The sequence below is a fragment of the Dryobates pubescens genome, chromosome 1, assembly GCF_014839835.1.
Source record: "Dryobates pubescens isolate bDryPub1 chromosome 1, bDryPub1.pri, whole genome shotgun sequence".
Lineage (NCBI taxonomy): Eukaryota > Metazoa > Chordata > Aves > Piciformes > Picidae > Dryobates > Dryobates pubescens.
The window spans coordinates 23,579,349-23,603,299 of record NC_071612.1 but is presented as its reverse complement, the minus strand read 5'-3'; the positions used below and the strand labels follow the sequence as shown (position 1 = coordinate 23,603,299).

At 42.5% G+C, this 23,951-nt stretch overlaps 1 protein-coding gene across 1 annotated transcript in view; it reads left to right on the top strand.

The window, feature by feature from the left end:
* The window catches only part of NFKB1 (nuclear factor kappa B subunit 1), a 63,146-nt gene that overhangs the window by 22,910 nt on the left and 16,285 nt on the right, over positions 1-23,951 (top strand). Inside the window, exons 5-14 of the mRNA XM_054162970.1 lie at positions 2,159-2,257; positions 10,257-10,405; positions 12,194-12,357; positions 13,111-13,269; positions 15,631-15,735; positions 17,539-17,630; positions 18,339-18,477; positions 20,814-20,936; positions 22,286-22,375; positions 23,272-23,466. Of these exons, the coding sequence (XP_054018945.1) occupies positions 2,159-2,257; positions 10,257-10,405; positions 12,194-12,357; positions 13,111-13,269; positions 15,631-15,735; positions 17,539-17,630; positions 18,339-18,477; positions 20,814-20,936; positions 22,286-22,375; positions 23,272-23,466 (1,315 nt within the window). The remainder of the gene's footprint in view (positions 1-2,158; positions 2,258-10,256; positions 10,406-12,193; positions 12,358-13,110; positions 13,270-15,630; positions 15,736-17,538; positions 17,631-18,338; positions 18,478-20,813; positions 20,937-22,285; positions 22,376-23,271; positions 23,467-23,951) is intronic.

The window sequence follows — 23,951 nt, the reverse complement described above, 5'->3', positions numbered from 1 at the left end:
GGTTGAATAACCCAAGAGAAACAAAGATAAATCCTCGCATGTAACGTTTTTTTGTGACTGTGCAGCAAACACTCACTTAGGATCTTCTGGTGGTGCTGAAAGTCATCCCAATGCACTGGTTAATTTTCATACAACTGATGTACCAAATGGTTGCTGGGTGAAGATTGTCTTGAGGTATGCCAGGGTACAGCTTCCCTTTAGTTGGTGGTATCAGCAATTACAAATACTCTTCCTAAAGCTACCACAATATGAAGTGCTCTTTCCTGCCTTTCCCAATCAGTTGCATAAAATCCTACCCTATGGAGCTGTTAAGTAGAGAGAGGAAGTGAGTGATTGAAACCTGTCCCATCCTCTTCTTGGTCTTCTGCAGAAGCCTGCTGCAATCCAACATTTATGCTAGCAGTTGGTAGAGAGCACTTGTTTCAGCTGCACACCAAAGATGTTTTTGTGCTTGAGCCTGTTTTCAGGAACAGGAACACTTCATGGTTGTAGGTGAAACAGCAGTGTAGTGTGAACTCTTGGAAGAATACACAGCCTCTTCCTTGTTGTTTTGGTTCATCCCAGATCAGGCTGTGTCTTTGCCTTGTGGAGCCTACAGTGTGTAGTACATAAGGAGAAGCTATTGCTTCCACATAGGACTTACCAACAAGCATCAGTAGGCTTGCTCATGATCTCTTTACTGGAAGATCTTTTAAACATGTCTCAAATGATGTCTGCATCATTTCACTTTGCAAATATTTAACCACTACCTGCAAAGGAAAAATAAACTTCCTGAGTCAAATAGGGATGGAAACTCTAACCAGCCCTCCTAGTTGACAGCTGGGAGCTTGCAGCTCCTGTAGTGGTGTATCCATGTGGCAAGCTGGGTAATAATTTATGACAGGGTGATGAGGATGATCTATCAGCATAGTGCTGTACTTGTGATCATTCTTAGAGCAAAAAGACAGTTGCGGGTAGTAGGACTGTGCATGTGAAAACATAGCTAGGATAGCAAGAACAAGACGACTTGGGAATGCCACACAGGTGACTGGTGGCTCTGTTGGATTGAAGGCATGGGGGTGAAGAGGGATTGAGGATACAACATTTACTGGAGCTGTTTGGACAGACACTGGGAGCTATATATGAGATGGGAATTTTGCCAGAAATTTCAAGACTGGGGAGTAGATCTGAAAGTATTTAAAGTTGGAGGCCACATGAAATACTATCATAGAATCATGGAATGGTTTGGGTTCCAACAGCCTTGCCATGGGCAGGGGCACCTTCTGCTGGACCAGGTTGCTCAAGGCCTCATCCAACCTGGCCCTGCCCAGGAGGGGGCATCCACAACTTCCCTGGGCAACCTGTTCTAGTGTAAATCCACCTTCTTCAAGCTTCAGTCCATTCCCTCTTATCCTATCACTACAAGCCCATGTGAAATGTTCCTTCCCAGCTTTCTTGTAAGCCCCCTTCAGGTACTAGTGAAGTTGAATTAGAGTTGCCAAACACATTTGCTCACAAGTTGCATCTTTTGTGCCTTATAGATTACCCTGGAAAGGAGATGCTGTTTCCTGTAAATAAAAATCAAATAAATGCACAGATGTACTCTAAGGTGGTTATTAATATTGTGCAGTTCCCTAAAGTATGTTCAGTTATATGTTTATGGGCTAAAGCCCAGCCACTTGAAGTTCCCTGAAGTTTTTGTGCTGTTACTGGACTTCATTTGAAGATGAAGCTTTCACATGTTCTTCCCAAAAGGAGGAAGCATGTTTGCTTCATTCATGTTCTGTTCTTTATGATGTTTCCTTGATTATTGGCTTCAGTTCTCTCTACCTAGCAGCACTCAGGGGAGAGAGTATCTGCTCTTGCTTTCTCTAACGTTTAATTACACTTTTAAAACAAGATAGAAATCAGGCTGGTGCATCAAAGTGCCTTCACTTAGTGAAAGAAAAAGAATCAGGTTGCTGCTGTGTGTAAGACTGAGAGTAGACATTTCTGCAGGGCTCGAATTCAGTGGTGCTTCATTAACCACCATTCAAACAGTGTTTAAGGAATGAGCAGTTGTAACTTTTCTGTTTGTGGGCTGCTGGGGCCAGTCACGTTTGTCTGTGTGTGCTGTGTTTTATTTTTTCCAGTTTTGTTTCTAAACAGCATTCAAGTCTCTTTTCCTTTATTTCCGCAGAGAGGGTTTCGCTTCCGATATGTATGCGAAGGACCTTCACATGGTGGACTTCCTGGAGCCTCTAGTGAAAAGAACAAAAAATCATACCCTCAGGTCAAAGTAAGTAGAGAAACCATAAACTGTGCCAAGTGAATGCTAGTGTCATGTGTGTGTGTGTGTATAGGACCTTGCTGTGCAGCAGCCTAAGTCGGTATGAAATTACTGAAGACTGACTGCATTTCAATCCCGGCTTTCAAAATGATTTTGAAAAGGAAGATATTTTCAGATTTGTGGAGTTGCTTTGGTGCTGTGTTCATCTGGAGCAGTTGAGCAGTAAGCTTTTCTGCATTTGCAACCTCACTGCCCTTCTGCAGACTGATAGAGCTTTTCCTTAAGGTGCCATTTTAGCATAAAGCAAGGCCTGAGCTACTCCGTTACTCTGCTCCCAGCATACTGCAAAGCACAAGATAAGTAATTTCTTCCACTGCAGGCTAAGATGGTATTTACCACGTTTTCCTTCTTTTTTCTGTTTATGTCATACTTTATTCACCATTTCTAGGATACTTAGTTCTTAAGGACTTAAAGAAATTAAGTCAACCAAAAACTCCTCATCTCCGTATGAGCAGCATTATGTTTTGATGTTCACTAAACAATTCTTTTGGGGGCTTTATTCTTCCCTGGAAAAAAATCAAAGATGTTAATCAAAGAAACATTCTGTGCTAGCACAATATGAAGATTATAACAGTGGTGATTAATCATTCTAGGATTAGAGGAGAACTGTCTTTGCCTGTTTTCCATGGAAGTGGGGAAAAGATAGGCTGTTTCTTCTCAATATTGTAAACTTAATCTTAGTATTGCATTGGCATTGTATTACCTCTTTGAACTCTTGTACTAGAGATTGTCTCATGAGGAGTGGGGTTAACATTTGAATTATGGTGTTATCTTTTCATGTATTGTAATTCTGGTTTTATCTCTTACTTGTCTCCTTCACTGGATGGGAAGAGTGGCAAGCGGTCGGCCTCTGTCTTGATGTGTGCCACTCCTTAGCGTTCTCCGCAGTATGCGTGTAGTTTTTTTGCAGTTCTTGAGAAAGGCTGGAGTTTGGAACAGTTACATCTCTTGAATGAATCAGTATGAGCATGACTCAATGGAAAACAATCAGCATTGGCTGAGATAGCCTAGGGTGTTAGTCTCACAAATTGAGAAGAGGCTGGGAAAGCTAAGACCTTACAGTCTTGTAAAACTCCTATGAAAAATTGCTAACCTAGGCAAAGCATTTACTTGCTTTTCCCCTTTGCTTTCCCTTCTTCCCTTTCTTGTGTTGGTAAAGATGAATCAATGAATGAATTTTCACTACTGGCTCTGGCCAGTCTGATCTAGTGTGGGGTGTCCCTGCCCATGGCAGGGGGGGGTGGAACTAGATGATCCCTGTGATCCCTTCCAACCCTGACTGATACTATGATACTGTGCTAAGGTATAAACCAATTTACCTCAGTGCAGCCAGATCTTTGGATTCCGATCTGTATTGGTGATAATGCCTTTATAAAGTGTGATGGTTTGCACAATAGCATGACAAAGAGATAAGCAATGAGGAGTTATACAGGAAATGGAATTTCTCCCTGAGTAAACTAGAAAGCAAAATGTTGTTTGGCTTTCCATCAAACCTTCTCTTTTCATTGATCATCAGATTTGTATTTTCATCTAAAGCTTCCCCACACACGTGTCCCCCTTCCCCTCCCTCCTTATGGTCCTACTGTGTGCATCTGGGTTTTTTCTAGTTCAGATCCTCACATGGCAACACCTGCTGGGAGAGGCTGGCAAGGGAACACAACATTAAATCCCTCAAGGCCATTGCTTGTTAGTGCCTGTTCTTGATTCAAGTGGTGCCAGTAAAGATAGAAGTGTTTCACACCTTTTCCTGTAAGCCTGTTCTGTGTTTTGTCCAAGGGTGCTCCCCTTGTCATAACTGAAATGAGCACAATTGAAGATTGCTATTTTTTTGTTGTTGTTGTTGCACTGGGTGGGTTGTTGTTGCTATTACTACTCTTCTGCCAGGGCTTTCACCATAAAACCTCCATTAGTTGATCACATTGCTGTGAAAGGACAGTAGCATGAGCTTTGGCTGTGCTGTAAAAGGTTTTGTGACAGCTCTTTAAACCTTGCCCATGGTGTGTCATCGGTGCAGCTTTCATTGGGATCTCTCTTCTGCTTTGCCAACTGTGCATAGAAAGCTGATGTAATTTACCATTAGCTACCATGGAATGTCCAGAATACAGATATCTTCAGGGCATTAAAAAAAAGAATTGCAGCCTCTCTGCTCCCTTTTCTTAGGGTTGTGGATTGAAGGTCAAATGAAAACACATTTATCTGATGTGACCTCTTGCTTAATGTGGACTCTTCAGCTTTACCCTTGTAGCTGAAGATGCATCTTCATTGAAAGGCTGGAGTGCTGAAGACTATTTTAATGTCTCTAAGCAAAATGTTTGGTAATTACGGTCAAATTCAGCTACCTCCCATGTAATGTATTAGGAGATGGTGTAGGTCAGGAGTTGGTGTAGCAGTTCTGCAATGCCAGTCTGTACACTTAAGACAAATCTGCACTGGCCAGGAAGGTATATCAGGATATCAAGTAGTGATAGGACTAGGGGGAATGGAATGAAGCTGGAGGTGGGGAGATTCAGGCTGGATGTGAGGAGGAAGTTCTTCCCCATGAGAGTGGTGAAGCCCTGGAATGGGTTGTCCAGGGAGGTGGTTGGGGCGCTGTCCCTGGAGGTGTTTAAGACCAGGCTGGACAAGGCTCTGGCCAGCCTGATCTAGTGTGGGGTGTCCCTGCCCATGGCAGGGGGGTTGGAACTAGATGATCCTTGTGGTTCCTTCCAACCCTGACTGATACTAAGATACTATGAAGGTGGAATTGATTTTAAACCTCTTGTTTTAGCAGCACAGTCATGGCTAGATAGCAGTCTATGTAACAGCACTATTTTACTGCAGTATCAAAAAATTAGCTAGATTGATGTTTATGGAATGATATTTCTTCATTTAACCCTGTCTTTGCAAACAGTAATCCTTATGTACAAAACATCTGTTTTTTTGGAGGATATAACTAGTGAGCAGTTATGGAGAGCAGAGACGTTGTAGATACCTAACATGTTGCAATGAAGTCACATTTAAGGACATTTTTCATGGTTATGGTAGAAAGCTACCTAGAAGTCTTAATTTAAAATCAATTTCTTCTGTTCAGTGTAATACAGCACAGGACAAACTTGGTGTCTAGAACAGCTGAAGTCAGCTCCTGAGCTGCTTATATCATTAGCTTTTTGTCTAGGGGAAAACCAAACCAAAGCAAATGGTCTAAGAAGAAAGAATAACTGTCTTGGATTGGCTGGTATTATCACTAGATTACTTCACTATCTTTTTGTTAATAATTTGCTTGTTTCTGTATGTTTGCCAAACTATGAGAAAACTTGTACAAAAAAATCTCCACTGGCCTTCTTACATGTTTACTGTGAGTGTCCTGATCTTACATACTGATGATCGTGTAGGCATATTCATGGTTTACTCTGAAATACTTGATCCAGTTTTAACTGTGATAAGAATTTGCTGCAAACAGTGGTGTGAAGGAAATTACCTGAATTTTCACCTCCTTGGGAGCAAATCTATGTGGGTGGCTGCAAATTCGAGTTGCCTGTTGTCTGTGAGCTGGATGTAAATGAGCTGCAGCCCGGAAAATGAGTGACCAGTTGCTCAGAGGTGTGCCCGAGCTAATGAGCAGCATCTCTTTGCTGAGGAGTTTGGATGTTGTGCGGTTCAGCTTGTGTGTGGAAGCTGCATACCATCCAGGCAGCCCTGAACCCAGACACAGGAGAAGTGCCCAGCCAGTCATGTCCTGGGGCTATCCTAAATTATACCTCAGTTCAGAGATAAGCATTCTTATTGAAATTGGGGATTTCAGCACATACCTCAAGTTCAGGAGGGGAACTTAAAGAAAATTAGTGAAGTTACTTTGTTGATGAGCCTTCTTGGTGAAGAAAGGAGCAGTTTATTTGCTCCCCTGCTACACCACCCCACCCCATAGGAATTAAATTGTAAAGTGATTACATATTACAAGTTAAAAATGCATTTAACAGATGAATTAGGGAATAAATGTGAGACAAGAATGAGCAAAGGTTTTGTTATAAATCTTTACCCATCTCAGAAAGCTGTACTGAACCAAATTCAGCCAAAGCTAAATTGGTTTTAACTGCTCTGGTTAATTTGTGTGAATATGGGCCACCAAGACCCTTTGGTTGGACTCCTAAAGCAGAGCATCTCAGTGGTTTTGGTATGAGAGTGACCTCACATTCAGAGGATCAGAAGATCGTCAGCTTCCATTGGTTTAAATCACGTTGCTTATTCTTAGACTTCTAAGTAAGCAAATTATTTGTAGCACATCTGAAATATTTTCTCTTAAACTAGCAACTGGGTGTGGGGGGGAAAGATGCTGCTCTGAAAACATACTGTTTATATAGTGAGTGATGTCTGGAACACTTCAGAACATGTTCTGAATGTACATATTTCGGATAGCACTAGCCACACTCCGAAGGTTAGGCAGGATTTGGGCTGTAGTTGCTGTAACAAAGTGGTTAGAAAGAGAAATAGGTATTGGCTTTGCAGGCTTGACATGGTCTTTTCCATCACTTCCTTTCTGTCATTGACCAGCTGGTTTCACTTCTTGCTTGTAAGAGAAACGGGGGAAAAACATCCTTGAAGTAGGAGAACGTTCTTATAAAGTTTTCATGGAGTTTGGGAAACTACAGAAAAATGGCTGGGGTCTGGCTTGCAGGAGGATGTGAAATAACTGAGAAAAACTTTCAACTTTAGTTTTGAAACTGACTCAACTTCAAGTACACAGGGTCCTTTTAATCAGACAGATCTCTCTCAAATAGGAACAGCAGATAAATGTGAGCCTGCAGCATTTTAACTTTATCAGATTAGATCAATTGAATGCCGCTTCAGTACAGGATGTAGTCAAGTTACAGCTGTGTTCTTCCCAGGAACTCCTTATTTTCTCTTTTTCTCCCTTAGGTTTAATTTGCAGTTCAGTAGTGATTTTTATTTATTTTTTCCCCAGGTCACAGCTCTCATTTTAAGCAGTACAGCACCCACATGCTATTGCCCTCTCATACTGAGTATGTTTTTGTGTCGACACCATAATCCTTAAGTTTCTATAGATATCCAGCAATGTAATGGACTGTCTACCTTTTAATGCCTTTGACAGCATCTATAAAGTTCTTTCACCAAAGTGATAAATGTTTGTGTGTCTTAGACAATGATTCAAAGACACCGACAAATAATTTCAGCATATTTAACCACTGTGGCTGTTTTGCTGGGTGCCCAGATAACCTACGTATCTCAAAATCAAGTAGGAAAGTCTTATCTGTAAGAAGTATATTCAGGGGCATTCTGTATCCTTTGCAGTTTACAACATCAGGCTGGGTGACCAAAGTAGTCCTTTCTTGCAGGATGACCTACATAAGGTATTATGTTTGAAGAACTCTTGTTTTTCCCCTGAGAGAGGCTGTAAAAATCATGCTGAGCTGAGTAACAGGGGAGATTGCAATCTGGTTACCACTGCAGTTGCATGTTCTGCTTTCAGAGGCTGGAAAGTCCTTGATGTGCTGCAGTCCTACCTACAGTTTCACTGTGGTTTCTACAGCTGATGGATTGTCTTGGACTTCCCTGATGTGATACCGGAGCATGCATGTTACTCATAATGAATATAATGCTACAGACGTGCTGGGAACTTCATAGCAGGGAAAGGCTTGTTTGATGAGGGAGAAAAAAATAAAGCCCACCCCCCCTTCCCCTTGAAAAGCTGATTGCAGTGACCTGTAGCACCAAACACAGTCACCTTTATTGTCATATGACTTTGGGAAAGCTGCAAAGGGATCCCTGCATTCTCTCACTGCCTGTGAGTGGTGGAAATGGTGAAGCTGTGATTGTTCTGCATCTCTGTACTGTTTTGATCCAGGAGGGGCTGCTATTTGCAACCTGGAGGGAAGCATGGGCAGCCCGTGGTTTGTATTTTAGCAACTGCTGCTTGTAAAACGCAGATTAATGCAGAGTTAGCCAGCAGGCACAGTGTGTGAGGAGAGGAGTTTTGCACACCTGTTGCCCCTGGAACAGCTTTTTCATAGTTGGGATTTTTTTTGCTTTTAGCAGCAAATGGGAAGATGAGGAGGGCATGGGTTGTGCCTATGCAGAGTGTTTCAGCTGTGATGGAATAGGTTCAAGGGGGGGGGGGGTTAACTGCGGTGAAGGAAGCTAGGAGGGCTTAGTAATGTGGTGAAATCATGGCAATCCCTTGGTTATCAGCATTTTATCAACAATATAACCTTAAGTATTCAGTTCATCACTAATTCATCACTTTAATGTTTATCATGAGCCTTTAATACTTTGGTTGATTAGATCTCTAAGCTGCTGGTAACACAAAGAACTTTGCTCAAGGCAAATTAGATGGAAAATTAGAGGAGGAGGGGAGAAAACCCCAACATTGATAAAAGGGTTAATTAAGTGAATTGGAAGGGAAGGTAATGTTTGCTTTTTGAAAAAGTGGGGTGATTTTATATTCAGCATAGTATGAAAGTGGTGCATAAGCCACAACTGACTTGGAGAGGATTACTGGTGAGGAAAGAAAACAAAGTTCTACCTAATCTTATGTAAGGCAAATAACGTACCAATACGTGATGTTATTAGTAGCATTAGGTTTGGTTTTGAGGCATTACTTGGCATCACAATGTTAAAAGCTATTTAAAAGTGTGTGGTGATTAGAAACTGTTAACAGGGGCAACAAAAAAGATTGGCAAAAATCTTCCAGAGTGGGCTATGCACCCAGTTTATCATAGTTCCATTCCTGCAAAACCTTAGATGGGCACTTAGCAATATCCTTGTATACACTGAAGGTAATATTTACTGGTCTGGGTAACGTGTTGATGGAGCATATTGAACTAACAAAATGCCTGTGATATATAGATATAATCCACTTTAAAATCTTTTCCTGAAAAGTCATTCTAGTGAGACCAAAATGTTTTCAAATAGTCATGATGTCTACAAATCATTTAAAGTGTTTTCAAATTGGGCAAAAATCACCCAGGGGTTTCGTTAAACACATTTTCTGTATGCTTCTCAACACATAACAATGTGTACTATGAATTGAAATTGAAGGAGATTAACTGGCCAGAATGTAAAACTGAGGTTCATTATTTGGGAAATGAAAGCTTGCTTTCCCTCAGCTTTGTTTTATTTCTTAATTTTTCTTGGTCATTGCTTGTCATGGTTTGAGAGTGGGTGCCTTTAAGAAACCACAGAGTACAGGCCTCCAGAGGCTAGGGAGGTCCAGGAGGTGGACCGGACAGTGTAATTTTTGTTACTTCATTCCCAGAATGCCTACATATCCCATTTATAAGGGGACAGCACAAGCTGTTCCTTTTCCCCCTTCCTCTCTCTCTTTCCTTTCCAATGCTGCTCCCTTATCTTTGCAGTGCAGGGGAATGTGGCCTTGGCAGGGGCCTGAAGCTGGCAAGCTGAATTTTAGCTGCACCCCACAGGTTTGATAATGGGGGTGCAGAGAGGCTTAACACAGGGGGAAGGGGAGTGACATTTGAGGCCTAGATTTTTTGGCCTGGTTTGCTGGAGGTTGGGGAAAGCTTTAGCTTAATAGGCTTCTGTGTTAAGCTCAGACTGTGGATTTGGTGTATTTTGTATGTTTTGCACCGTAGCATGTGGTTTATGAATAGCACTTCTGTTTAAACTTCCAATAGTATTCTGTATTTCTATCCAATCCTGTGTGGAGTTTTTCTTTGACTACTTTGAGAAGAGTTAGAGAGCTTTTCTTGCTCCTTAAACTGAGACACTGCTCATACCATTTGTATGTCAAGTTTAATTAAAAGAAATAAATGAAATTTGGGTTTTCCTTGTGATGATCTGGCACAGTTAGTTTGTCCTTTGTATCTCATGAGGAAACAATATACATTTCTCCTATGTAAGATGACAGAAGATACTCAACTGGCATCATTACTTGTTCCATTAAACCTCCAAACAATCTCACTTATTTTGTTCCTTTTAATGTGCTTATTTACAGATCTGCAATTATGTTGGACCTGCAAAAGTAATTGTCCAGTTAGTTACCAATGGGAAATACGTCCACTTGCACGCTCACAGCCTGGTGGGTAAATTTTGTGAAGATGGAGTATGCACAGTTAATGCAGGACCCAAAGATATGGTTGTAGGGTAAGTCTTGTTGACTGGTTTGTAAGGCTGGGCTAAGGGAGACAGAATCAAATGTAAACACTGTAAGAAGCAATACAAAAATACTACTAAGAGGCAGCTAAGTGGAGCACTGGCCTTCTTGCTCCACTCTGTGTTTTGTTTGTGTCTTAAACAGAAAGAAAAAATTAATGGAGTTTCTGTTTACCTTTGTAGAATTTGCCCTAAGCAAGCTAAAGGTTTAAGCAAATAGTTTTCACTTAGAATGTGCAGTTTCACTCTCTCGGTGCGCAGTCCAAATTTGTATAGTATGCCCATCCTTTCAAATGTGAAGAGTTTTGATCCAAGAGAAGGGAGCGTGAGTTACTGGGGGGAAAAAATTTTGTTCCCATTTTGATCAATATTTTCCTTTCGCTGGAATCTGCCGAGAGGAATCCAGTGAAGAGAGAGGCTGTAGGAAAATAGGGTTAGTGAATGTGAAATGAAGGCACGACACGTATAAACATGAAAATACTAAATGAGTCAAACTCTGAAAGTTTAAAGCGGTAAGGTTGTAGTGAAATGGTAGTTGGTCTGTTCTTGTTTAATTTAAAAGAATAATTGTTTATATCAGTAAATGGAGCTGAGGCTCCTGTCTACATTTTCAGGCTTAGATCAGGTTTCATGCTGGCTGTGAGTTTTAGTTCTGTGATCTCAAGAATGTCTTTGTTGGTGAAGAAGATGAAGTTTAAAAAGCTGAGAAGGTTGAGAGAGAGAGAGAGAGAGATTCTTTTAAACTGTAACTTTTGATGTCCAAGCCCAGTGCACTAACTTTACCAAGCACAACAATTTAAATAGCTTTATTTGAAATGCTCCTTTTCATCTTGAAAAGTTTGGCTCATTTCCCAACCTGTCTTGTTTTTCATCAGATGTTTAGAAACAGCTTTCTTATCCTCAGCTGACCCACATGAAAATTGAGTTATTGTCTTGTTTTCATACTTCCAGATCTAATTGATTTTTAAATGTGCCAGGAGATTGTTACAAAAGCACATCTTGTACTGTGGAAGTTTTCATTTAAATAGATAGCTGAAGTGCCTTGCTGAATGTTCAGAGCCTTGCTTAAAACATATCTTTGGGGAAGTGTTGCACTAGTTTTAGCTTCATAGAATAGAATAAAATAGAATTAACCAGGTTGGAAGAGACCTTTGAGATCATGAAGCCCAACCTATCATCCAGCACTATCTAATCAACTAAATCTTAGCTTGCTCTCCAAATAATTTTGAATGGACAGAGCTTATTTCTAGCAGCTGCTCTACATAACAGCCATATACAATGACATATTAAATGTCATTGCCAAGACAGAGCAAACAAAGTGTGTGAAACCAGATTTGCCAATGTTTTTTGAGTTGCTTCCACAGTGTTCATTCTGAAACCTAACAGAGTACTGAGTATGCCATGGGAAAATCCCCTGTGCCCATAGGATTGCTGCCATGTAATGGTGCACATTTTACATCGTTTGTAAGCTTGGATGGTGTTGTGTTTGGGGCTTTTTTGTTTTGTTTTGCTGGGGGTTTTGTTTGATTTGGGGTTTTTTTGTGTTTGAGGTGTTTTGGTTGTTGTGGTTGGTTGGTTTAGTTTTGTTTTGTTTTTTTCTGGAAAATTTGCTCTGCAGAATTAGTTGTGGTTAGGTCCTTCCATTGGCTACAGAATCTATAGACTGTAGAGGAGGACTGTCAAGCCCTTCCATTGATGTCTCTGGTATGAGAGAGTCTGCCTGCTGCAGGTTTAGCAGCAAGCATTAAGAAAATGTTTCCCTTGGTCAACATTTGGCAGGTTTGCAAATCTTGGAATCCTTCATGTCACGAAGAAGAAAGTGTTTGAAACTCTGGAAGCACGCATGATAGATGCTTGCAAAAGGGGATACAACCCAGGGCTCCTGGTGCATCCTGAGCTCACCTATCTGCAGGCAGATGGATGTGGAGACAGACAGCTGACTGGTACGTAGAAATGATGGCCTGGCTTTAGTAGACTTTCTACTGAAAACAGCTTTAGCTTCCAAACCCACACATTCTTAGCCAAAAAAAGGCCTTGGCTGCGTGCTTTAAGAGGTGATGTGTTGCTGCCACGCTTTAGGGAATCTGAAAGAGTCTTTGCTGTCAGCAGTCATGTGAGAATGGAGCAACTTCCTTTCATAGTTGCCTGCACTCACCTCTGCACCTGTATTTCATCTGATCTTTATTAATAAGCAATAATGAGAGCCATTTTGCAATACTGCTGCAGCACGTGATATCCTTGCGTAACTTGGGGCCCTTCTTATGAAAATTGATGCATTCAGCTTCATTTCATCCATATCCCCATAAAATCTCTGGCCCTCAGTGCTTTCAAGCACTGTATAAGAGGGGCCAGCCCTCTCTTTATCACTGTAGTAGTAGGCATTCAGAGGTCCTTAGTGTCTGCCTCTGCCCTTTCCCCAGTCTTTATAAACTGAGAGCAGAAAATAGTAATGTTTTTAAAATGTTTTTACACCTTAAATGACATCTGATGCAAAAACCTCAAGATGAATGCAGTGTTTTGTGACCAGCTGCTCCTCTCTGCTTAAAAAGAGAAAAGCCAGTGGATGCTAAATGAAAGGAGCCTCGTTTCCTTGCTGTTGGTGCCTTTTGATAGTAAGGTTTGGAGAGCGTTCTTTCAGTTTTGTTATGGGCCCCCTACCTGCTGCGTTAATTCTTCTGCCTGCTTGTGGGTTCCAGAGCGAGAGAGGGAAATCATTCGCCAGGCAGCCATACAGCAGACCAAGGAGATGGATCTCAGTGTGGTGCGCCTCATGTTCACGGCCTTCCTCCCGGACAGCAACGGCAGCTTCACGCGGAAACTCGACCCCGTCATATCAGATGCGATCTATGACAGCAGTGAGTAGATTTGCCTTCAGTTACTTCTGTAATAAGGGGCCAGCTTTTGTACATACAGAAGCGTTCTGCAGATCTTGCTGTGCACAGGCTCATCTTAGACTCAAAGTGAGGAGAAAGTTCTTCACTGAGCGAGTCGTTCGTCATTGGAATGGGCTGCCCAGGGAGTCACCGTCCCTGGAGGTGTTCAAGAGGAGATTGGACGTGGCACTTGGTGCCATGGTCTAGTCGTGAGGTCTATCGAGACAGATTGGACTTGATGATCCTTGGGGTCTCTTCCAACCTTAGTTACACTGTGATATTGTGATCTAGCCCTGCTGCTTGCCTGTTACTGGGTTAACAATTAAGTAGCCCATGGATAATTTGCCTCGTGTCTGTCAAGTACCCATGGTATGGTTCTGGTTTGTTATAGATGGTGAGATCAGCTGTAAAGGATGATACTATTTTGCTGTTACCATCTTTAATCCTGCCACTTTTATTAGGAGGGTTTTGTAAACTCTTGTTGTATTCAGGAATGCTTGAATTTTGCACCTCTCTGATGCTTTCTGTGCTTTCTACATTGGGTGTTAGGAGGAAGTTCCTCACTGAGAATGGTGAGATGCTGGAGCAGGTTGCCCAGGGAGGTGGGAGAAGTCCCATCCCTGGAGGTTTTTAAGGCCAGGCTGGATGGGACTCTGAGCAACCTGATCTAGAGTGAGGTGCCCCTGCCTAAGGCAGGGAGGTTAGAACTAGATGATCCTTGAGGTCCCTTCCAACCCTGACAGTTCTATGATTCTGTGACAAAGCCTTGTTACACTAGATGTCAGGAAAAAATTCCTTTGCTTCAGTCCTGTTGAGTCTTTCACACTTTTCAGTTTTGCTGACCAATTACTTGTTTTGGAAGACAAACAGAGCCAAGAGTTCCCAGTCTGTTTCTTTTAGACCTGTCAGTACTTTTTACAGGTCTGTTACATCCTTGTCTTTTTTTCTAAGTGGATCTTTTCATCTTTTCCCTTGTGCTTTTTGATTATGCTAACTTAGCTTACCTGAACTGTTTCTGCTGCCTGAGTTTTCCTCCCTGTAGCTGTGGATTACAGTGTTCCTGATAATCATTCTGTAATGACTCAGAAAAAGTACTTTTTCCTTTGTGTGGGCTTTTTTTTTTCTCCTTTGCACTTTTTATGGACAAAGTCTAGAAGGAAAAGTATTAAGTGCAGCTATGCTTAAATAGTCTGTGGGTCACTGTTAAATGGGAAATGTAGTGATGTGGTTCAGCCTTGCATATCTTGTGTATCTATCTTGTATGTATTCATTGAGTGAAAGAGCAGGATGTCTGCTGTTCTTATGGCACATGACCTGCATTTTCTGGGTGAGAAAACAAAATTATTTCATCCAGAGGCTGAGGTGATTTACCAAGCAGTGTCTTTAAAGACTCTTGATTTTCATTAATAACAGTTAAAGATTCCATTACTGTACCTCACCCCTGTGTAATGATTAAGAGTATTTGTAAAGGAAAGAGGAGGAGGGAGACAAAGCATCAACAGAAGCAGAGCATGTACCAAGCCATACATATAAAACCATTTGAAGCTACCCTATACTTCCAACCTATCAAAACTCCAGCCAAGGAGACAAATAGAGAGGAAATTTTGTATGCATGCTTCTTCTGATGGTTTAAGTTGCTGCTTAGATATCACAGAATCACCAAGGTATATCAGTTACTGGTTTCTGAGATCCTGCAGTGCATTCTTGTTTGTTAGTTCCAAAGGATTTTTCTTGGTCTTTGTTTTCTTTCTTTGCTTTTTGCTAATATTCTTCATTGGCACCTTTTAAAGCCTCTTGCATTGAGCAGACAGAACTTGTTGTAGCATTGTATCACAGGTGCTTTTACTTGTGAGGTGATGGCTCTGTCGTGAGGACCAATAGGTTTTGGTTTATGTTTCGACTAAGACCTGTGGAGGTCCAGTGTCTGACAGTGTAAAGTAATGTGCTGCATGCTGTGTTCAAGCAGTGAGATATGGGAAGTGTCCCACTGTCAAGAAAGCAGGGAAGAGGAAAATAAGTTGTCTTGTGATGTGCCCTTGTCATAAAGTTCGTACCAGTGCAGAGTGCTGATTGCAATTCCCTGCTGTGCTATTACTAATGTGGTGATTGTGCTGGCATGGCCAGGGCCTCGTGTTATGGCTCACGGTGCAGTAAGAGCTCAGCAAATACATGATTGTGCCCTTCCTGTGAAAACTGTAGATTTATTCCTGCTTAACACAGACAAATTTAGGTAGGTTGTACTGGAGGCTTGTTTTTCTAATGCATCTCTCTGCGTTGTGCTTGAGTTTCTTTGCAATCTAAAACTGCTGTGAAAGTGGCTTTTGTGTTCTTTCCTTTCAACAGAAGCTCCCAACGCCTCCAACCTGAAAATCGTAAGAATGGACAGAACAGCAGGGTGTGTAACAGGAGGGGAAGAGATTTACCTTCTCTGTGACAAAGTTCAGAAAGGTAAGAGTTCTGCAAGGCACACCAGGGTGTTCATCTGGAGTACACATGAAGCCTGCTGTGCTGCCTTAGTACTCTCCTGCTCTGACAGCACAGCAGGATTTGTGAGCACTGAGGCTTTTGGGAAGTCAGGCCAGCAGGCCAGAAAAAGACTAAATCAAAAGAGTCTGTTGCAAAGCAAATCCAGCTTCTGTTGCCTCTGCAGAGACAACTGCAGACAACTCTCTGATCATTTTTAGTCTCCCCAGATTTCTGCCTCTGCCTGTGGTAGGGGTTTTTGTGGGTGCTGGGTGATGTTTGACTCCATGAACTAACACCTGCCCTGAATTACTCTGAAGTTTCTGAGTAAGTCTGAGCATTCTCTATTAACCACAGATGTGAACTGAATACTGTAGCACTGCTGCTGGTAACTTCATTTTTATGTGTATGCTAATGGTGGAGATTACTTGGTGTAAACAGATAATTCTGCAGATTCATTTTGATAATTTTCACTCATGACTGAGGGTGTGTCAGGGTGGATTTGGATGCTTTGGTGTTGGACAGGAAAGTAACAGCTAGCATGGTTGGTTGCAGTATTTGGGATGAACTAAAAAGGAAAAAAATGTAAGGGAAATCTTGTGCATTTGCTAGGTAATAGCTGGGACTCCCCGGGGTAGATTAGCTGATGCCCCCATTCTTCCCTGTTTGGAATCAGACCCTGGCTGTGTCACATTTTCTGCTAATACAGTCTGTGCTTCCCCACCACTGTTTCTTGCAAATGTTCTGCTGCTTAGGAAAGAGAAAGGTCTTTAAGGAGCTTTGAAGAACCTGTTTTCCTTTGGTAGTGTAAATATACCCTCTGCTATCAGAAGGGCTGAGATGAAACATAGTTCTTGTGTATGAAATAAATAAATAAGTGTCTGACTCAGTTGAAGCCCTGAGGTGGGGTTTCCCCTCAGTCAGACTGGGGTTTCCCCTGACCTCATTGCTCTCAGAAACCTCCTGCCTGAAGGAAATTGAGCGTGCAGGACAGCAGGACTGGAAGTGGTGGTTCACAGCCTTGAGACTAGCAGGTGGTGGATCAGGGGAAGCAGTTTGCCTGCTCCAAAAGCCTGTCCTGCATCAGTCAGCCTTGTCTAGTTTTTTTTCTCACCAGGACTGCTGGGGAGGGAAATATGCTGCTGTCATCATTTCCCTGCTTCTGAAAATATAAACAAATACATACAAAGAGAATAAAAGAGAATTTGTTTAGGGGAGCAGAAGCCAAATCTTGTGTTTGTGGCCTGTGCTGCAAGTTGGGGGTGAGGGATCATTTATGACAACACTGCACACTCACAGCCTTGAGCTGCAGCTCCAAAGTGGCACTATGCCAGCAGCAAGCGGAACTTGCACTGTGGCACTTCAGGTTTTGCTACAGTTTTTTGAACTGAAACTCTTGAAAGGGAGAGGGTGGTTTCTACATTTTGGGCTGCAAGTTCTTCCCTCTCTCTGTCTTTGTTCCAAGCAAAGCTCCTCTGGTATGTTTTATAACCCTGGAGTAGGAAGAGGTGTTGAACCTAGTTCTCGTTTCACTGCTCAGTAAATAGCAACTTCAAGTGAAGTGTTCGAATTGGGCTGATCTGAAGCTGATGTAAAAAATGGGTTCTTTGTGATTTGATAATGTGGATAAAGAGAGTTCATGTATTATTCATCTGGTATCATCCAGACAAAACATAACTGTTGATTTCTATCTGAAATACTTAGCCAAAGGTTAAACAAATGCACAAACATCCCCCGGAGGTTAAACCAATGTGCAGAGTCTCAAGGTGTTTCTTTCCCTCTTTGCAGATGATATTCAAATACGTTTCTATGAGGAGGATGAGAATGGAGGCATGTGGGAAGGCTTTGGAGACTTTTCTCCTACAGATGTACATAGACAGGTAAGGAACAGCACAGTTGTCAGTTCATGATTCATTTTCTTTTCCATCTCTATAGACTACTCTAATTAGTAAATTAGGTGACAGCATCTGTATCCTGTGCTACTTGCTTCTTTTATTGGCAGCTTAGTAATAATAATACAATCTTGCCTGTTCTTGAAAGATGTACAGTAGGTAAGTAGGCAGGGTAGGAACACAGAGTGAGGAAACTGGGAGATAGACTCATTGTCTCAGCATGCACTGGTGGAAACTGGAGTAGGAAATATACAAAGCTGTTAGTGCTCCTGTGAGCATGCTGGGAAGGCCACAGAATAGATGGTAAATGATGAGGGGACAAACAGTGCAATACTAATGTATGTGGTGTGGTGATACTTTGTTTGGAAGTTCTCTCTCTCCCCAAAGGTTTTGTGATTGAACCTCAAAAGTGAACTGAAAACTAAAGTGGAAGTTTATTGTAGCAGCCTTTTGGGAAGATATTTTGCACCACCCTGCCCCGGGGTGTTGTGATCATTGCTTTGTAAATATAGCATTTTCCCTTTCTCTCCACCGGCTGAGTCGGCTGTGGCTATTTCTTCTTAGTGGGGGAGGGAAAGCTGGGCCTTTCCTTTCAACCCACCACAGGTGTGAACCATCTCCTACAAAACAACACAAGAGTAAAAGCAAAGTTATCAAAAGCCGTGCTCCATGTGCCTCTCACTGTTTCCTTCCCAGTTTGCCATCGTGTTCAAAACCCCCAAGTACCGAGATGTCAATATCACGAAGCCAGCCTCTGTGTTTGTACAGCTGCGCCGCAAATCCGATCTAGAAACCAGCGAACCAAAGCCTTTTCTCTACTATCCAGAAATCAAAGGTAATTCACCAAATGTGTGTCCTGTGTTGGAAACAGAAACTGCAGGGTCCCCAGGAATGCTTTGAATGAGATAGGACTTGTGGGATGGGGGATTATTTATTTTTTCCCCCCTAGGTGTTATTTTTAGAAATGGGACACTCACCTCCTTGTTTTGTGCAGAGCTAATGTCAAAGCACTAGCTCTGTAATGGGCTTGTAGGTTTGCTGTTGTCTGACAGGCAGGACAGCCAGGAGTGTCTTCCTCCTGATGCTTACTCCCTTCTAGGTTCTTATATACACACATGCCTGTCCATACAGCAGATGGCCTTCTCTTCCTCTGAAGAAAATACCCGAGGACATTTTACTGTCGCTACTCTCAGACGAAATCTTAAACCAGAGATAGTTGGTGACTGGTGGAGAAAGAATGTAATTTGCAGTCCTTCTCTTTTACTGTCATGCTTCACAACAGCCCTGATGGGTTTGAGTTTTCCAGTTGCCTGCACTCATTAAGTAAGCCCAGGACACTTGTAAGAGCAGGACAAGTGCTGTTTCAATCTCTTGTATTATAGTGTTTGTTAGTCACTTAGCAGAAGTAGAATAGTTGGCATGAAGACACACTTCCCAAGTCGTTAATGAAAAGAAGTTTACCTGGCAGGTCTGTGACCTTTAAATGTGGTGGATGTGAATGGCAGCAACAATCCTGGTTTTAAATATCAGTACTGTTAATGATACGGAAATCCCTTGAGGCCCAAGTCAGCATTGGTGTTTCATTGTACTAAGACGATAATCTCCCTGCTTACCAGTTACCTGCCTGTGGGTTATGTGGTTAAGTCACAATCTTAGCTGTTTTCAGTGCTTAACTTACAGCCCTGTTGAGATCAATACGCTGTTCAACTCTAACATGTGTGCATCAGTGGTAATGGCTAAGGACAGCTGAGGAGAGCAGAGTGGTGGTTGATGTCCAAGTGAATCTGCTTTATACCTGTTAGGATGAAATAGCAGAAAGCTTGAATTCACAGGAACTTCCAGAGCTGCCAGAGGATTTTGCATTGGTAATGATTTGGGGAATCTCTTGCACCACTTCTCTGGAAAGTGTGCAGCTGCAGAGTAAGATTGCCAGATCTGAAGCAAACCTCTTCTGCATGCTCTTACGAATACAGTTAATTCAATACTGTGTGCATGTTCTGATCCTAAATACCACCTAATCAGAAAACTATCAGTTAGGGACTGCCTGTTTCCCTTGTTGCAAGTGTCCATGCAAACTTAGACATGTGGATGTGGATGCTTTGTTTGTTTCTCTGACTAGATTGCTCTCTAGCTTTCTCTCCTCATCTGTGAGTACACCTGGTGCATGCATGCATACATACAGACCATGTATGCTGGAAATAATGCACTTGTACCTTCCAGTGCGCTGTTTCATGTGTTCAGCAGACTCCATAGATGCACTGCCTCATGTGCCTGTGCATGAGAATATTTTGTCATCTGGCTGTTGAAAGCTACTAGGTTGTTTAGTGAAGGAAGGGTATTTTGTTTCCTCCACAGTTCTGTTGGATCTTTAACCTCTGTAATGTTTGTCTTCCTCATTTTTTGCAGCGCTCTTCATGTCATTTTCACTTTTCCCCAGTCACTGGGATACTTCTTTTACATCTTTGCATTTTGCTTTCAAGGGGAGCTAGGAATTATTTCGTCTTTTCTACTGCTGCTCAGCATGGTTTTACAGTATTACATCCTTCCTGCAAATAAGCTCTCTCTCTTCTGGGGGCTTTTTCTAATCCTTTCAAGCCAATGTTGTTTTCACCACTCACTGCAGGTACTCTGCACTATTGGAAATCAATCTGCCTTGTGATTTGCTGGCTGCTTGATAAGGGTCCATTTCTGAAGTAGGCTTGCTTAGTAGAAGAGCCTATGCCTATATTCACCAGAGACAACTTTTCTTCAGCAAGTTTGTAGTTCAGGGCACTTGTGCTGGTTTATGACTTGTTTTAGACATAGAAGAGTTTTGGGACCACTGTCATCTGGTACATAAGATGCTTTTGAAGGAAACTCTGAGCCCCCCAAGGCATCTCTGCACATTTCCCTCCCAGTCTGAGCACCAGGTACCTTGGATAACTGAAGAGATCGTGCAGGCCCACTGGATGCTGCTGATCTGCCTGGGGACTTGGCACCAGCTTGTTTCTCAAAGCAATTCTCATTGCTCCATTACATACAAAGCTGCTTTGCTTTCTGGGGCTCTTCTGCAGCACTTTGCATTTGCCTTTATAAGCTACTAAACTTTAGTGCTTTCTGTATGCACATCCTGTTCTGTGTGTGATCACCAGCAAGAGTGACTCTCTATCCCACCTATCCCTTCCAACCCAGATAAAGAAGAAGTGCAAAGGAAACGCCAGAAGCTCATGCCCAACTTCTCTGATGGCTATGGAGGAGGCAGTGGTGCAGGAGGCGGTGGCATGTATGGAGCAGGAGGTGGTGGTGCTGGCTCTGGTAAGGCAGCAGTTCTGGGTGAAGAGGGTAAGGGGTTCTGCTCTGAGAGCAGAACAGATGTATACTTTGTTTTTTTAATATGGGATGAGGACTTCATCCCCAAGGTAGATAAAGCCTGACTTTCCTGCCTTTACATAGTGTCACCCATTTTGGTCAAGCCTCTCCTTATTTCCTAAATATTTCATTGCTTCCTTTGCCCTCCTGCTTAGATATAGGGCTCCTGGTGACTTCTTTTCTTTATAAGTCAGGGATAACCCCTCTCTGCTTGAGGGTGTCTGAGTCAGGAGTTCATCATACATTAGCTTTGTTGCTTCTTAGGACTTCAAAGGCACTGAAGTTTCATGAGGCAGCCAAGCTAAGTACCCTCTTGAGTACTTCAAACAAGTTCTTAATTCTTTCTAGGACCAGGAGTGGAATTTGACAAATTAAGCCTGTTAGTGCAAAGAACTACTATGTTCTATGTTCTCCATCTGTTGAAGGCAGAGCATATCTAAGATGTGGGATCAGAAGAGCATTGCTTTGACTCTCACAGCAGAGCATTCAAATTCTGTAGGTCAGCAAAAGTTATCTGAATCACAATACCTTTGCATCCCTTTTTTCAGAGCAGGGGAAAGAACAGCAGTCTTTTAAGTCATTGCATGTGTTGGTAGCAGCACATCTATAACACACACCACAGTACAAAACTGCTCACAAAGATCTGAAAGCATGAAGGGTAGCTTAGACAAAGCATGGTGGTACTACATTTGTGTGGTCTTAGGGATAGAATAGAATAGAATAAACCAGGTTGGAAGAGACCTTCAAGATCATCGTGTCCAACCTATCATCCAACACCACCTAATCAACTAAACCATGCAACCAAGCATCCTGTCAAGCCTCGCCCTGAACACCCCCAGCGACGGCGACCCCACCACCTCCTCGGGCAGCCCATTCCAGTGGGCAATCACTCTCTCTGTGTAAAACTTCCTCCTAACCTCCAGCCTAAACCTCCCCTGACACAGCCTGAGACTGTGTCCTCTTGTTCTGGTACTGGTTGCCTGGGAGAAGAGACCAACCTCCGCCTCACTACAACCCCCCTTCAGGTAGTTGTAGAGAGCAATAAGGTCAATAAGCAATAAGGATGTTGGGATAGAGAGTGTCACTAGCCAGGCATCCAGAATTTCTTTGGATTTATAACAGGGTTGGGGCAGAGCTCACCTTCACCCTGGAAAATTTATTCTAATTGGCTGGAATAAAGCAGAAGGTTGTGGAAAACAACATTTCAGGTCTTTTGGTTCGGTGTTCTTCCACGAGGCATCTTCATCCCTCTAGGCTATGTTCTATTTAAACCTTAATCTCTCCTTTCTTTTTAGGGTTCAGTTATCCTTCGTATGGATACTCAGCTTTTGGAGGGATGCATTTCCACCCTGGCACAACAAAGTCCAATGCTGGAATGAAACATGGTAACAGTAAAAGTGTTGTTCTTGCAACAGCTGAATTGAGTTAAGGGTCTTTACTGTACAGATGAGCTGATGTGTCACATGTCTAGCTGTGTGCTGGGGGGGGGGGGGGGGGGGGGGGCTATTTTTTCCCCCCTAAAATCAGTTTCTTCTCTACAACCTGTGGCAGCAGAGGGGTTTGTGCAGTAGATTATACTGCCCTTGCTTCTCTCTTACTCTGAGTCTACTTTAAGAGCTGTGTGCATGTCCTGAGAAGCAGTTCACCAATGCCCTTCCACGTGCTGCTGTGTACTGTGTGTGTTTCGAGCAGCAGCCCTCTTGCTTGCTTGAACATGCTGATTATGGGTGACCCAGGAACTGGACCAGAGGAAAAGGGATCTGTCTTTGGTGCCATAGGCTGGTACTAACTACACTGTGGCCCTGAGAAATAACTTAGAAGTCAGTAGAAAAGATTGATAACAATAAGGGCATTCTTGGCTTCTTAGAATAGGGAAGTAATTTCAAATCTATTTGTTGAGTACCCTGCAGTTATCTCAAAGTCTCAGGCATGAATTTGCTGCTAGAAAACCAAAATTAATCTGAATAATTGTGCTAAATTTCCTGGGAATGCTTCAGACTTGCAGTCTTGTCATATAGAAAGAGAGGTGTATCTGTTGTTGTAGGTTTCTGTTTGGAATAGAGGCTGTCAGAAGCATCACTTGAGAGCAAGTCACATTGCCATGGCTGTCCATGGGCACTGGCATCTAGAGTATTATAGTTCACGAGTGCTTAATGACAACACCTATGTCAAAGTAAATTTTTGCATTGAGTTCTTTAGGGTGAGGTCTTGACTAGTTGCACTTTATCACTTGCATAAAACACTAGTACTGGACACTAATGATACTAATTTTTGTTTGAAGGGCTATCAAATAGCACAGCTGAACAAGATGGGAAGAGCTCTAATCAACAAGGTGACAAATGCAACATGAAGCATGATGTGAAAGTGGAAACTATGGAGAGAAGGGAGTGCAGAAGCTCTGGAGATAATGAGGAGAAGGAGGATGCTGCTTCTTCATGTAAAACTGAAGTAAATGAAGCAGATTGCAGGTGGCAGAGTAAGTGAACAATTAAATGTATTCAGGGTGGATCAAACTGCAGTATGGGCCTTGAAACTCCATAAGCTTCTGCTTGCTGTCCTCAAAATAGGATGATGCCTCCTGGAGGAAACAGGAGGGATTCCATTCTAAGGTAACCCAAACCTAAGGTAACCTTCCAGCACGTAGTTTTGTAGACAGTCTTCCACCTCCACACTGCCACTGGGTAGCTGAGCTCCTGCTTACCATGCAAGAAGAGATAGCTTGGCCTGCTGGGCAGTGAAGGTACCTGGAAGACAATTCAGCAGTTGATTTGGCAGGCTTTAATGGATGAGTAAATGGATATTGGAGTGATTGGTGCAGTAGTTCTCTCCTGCATTTTTACTGTTAAGCTTTGTGCCAAGCAGCATCAAAGGTTTGCATTTGAAATGTAAATGTGCCTGTCCCATGTGGCAAACTCACAGTAAAACAACTCTGCTGGGTGGCCAAGGCTCACTCCCCAAACA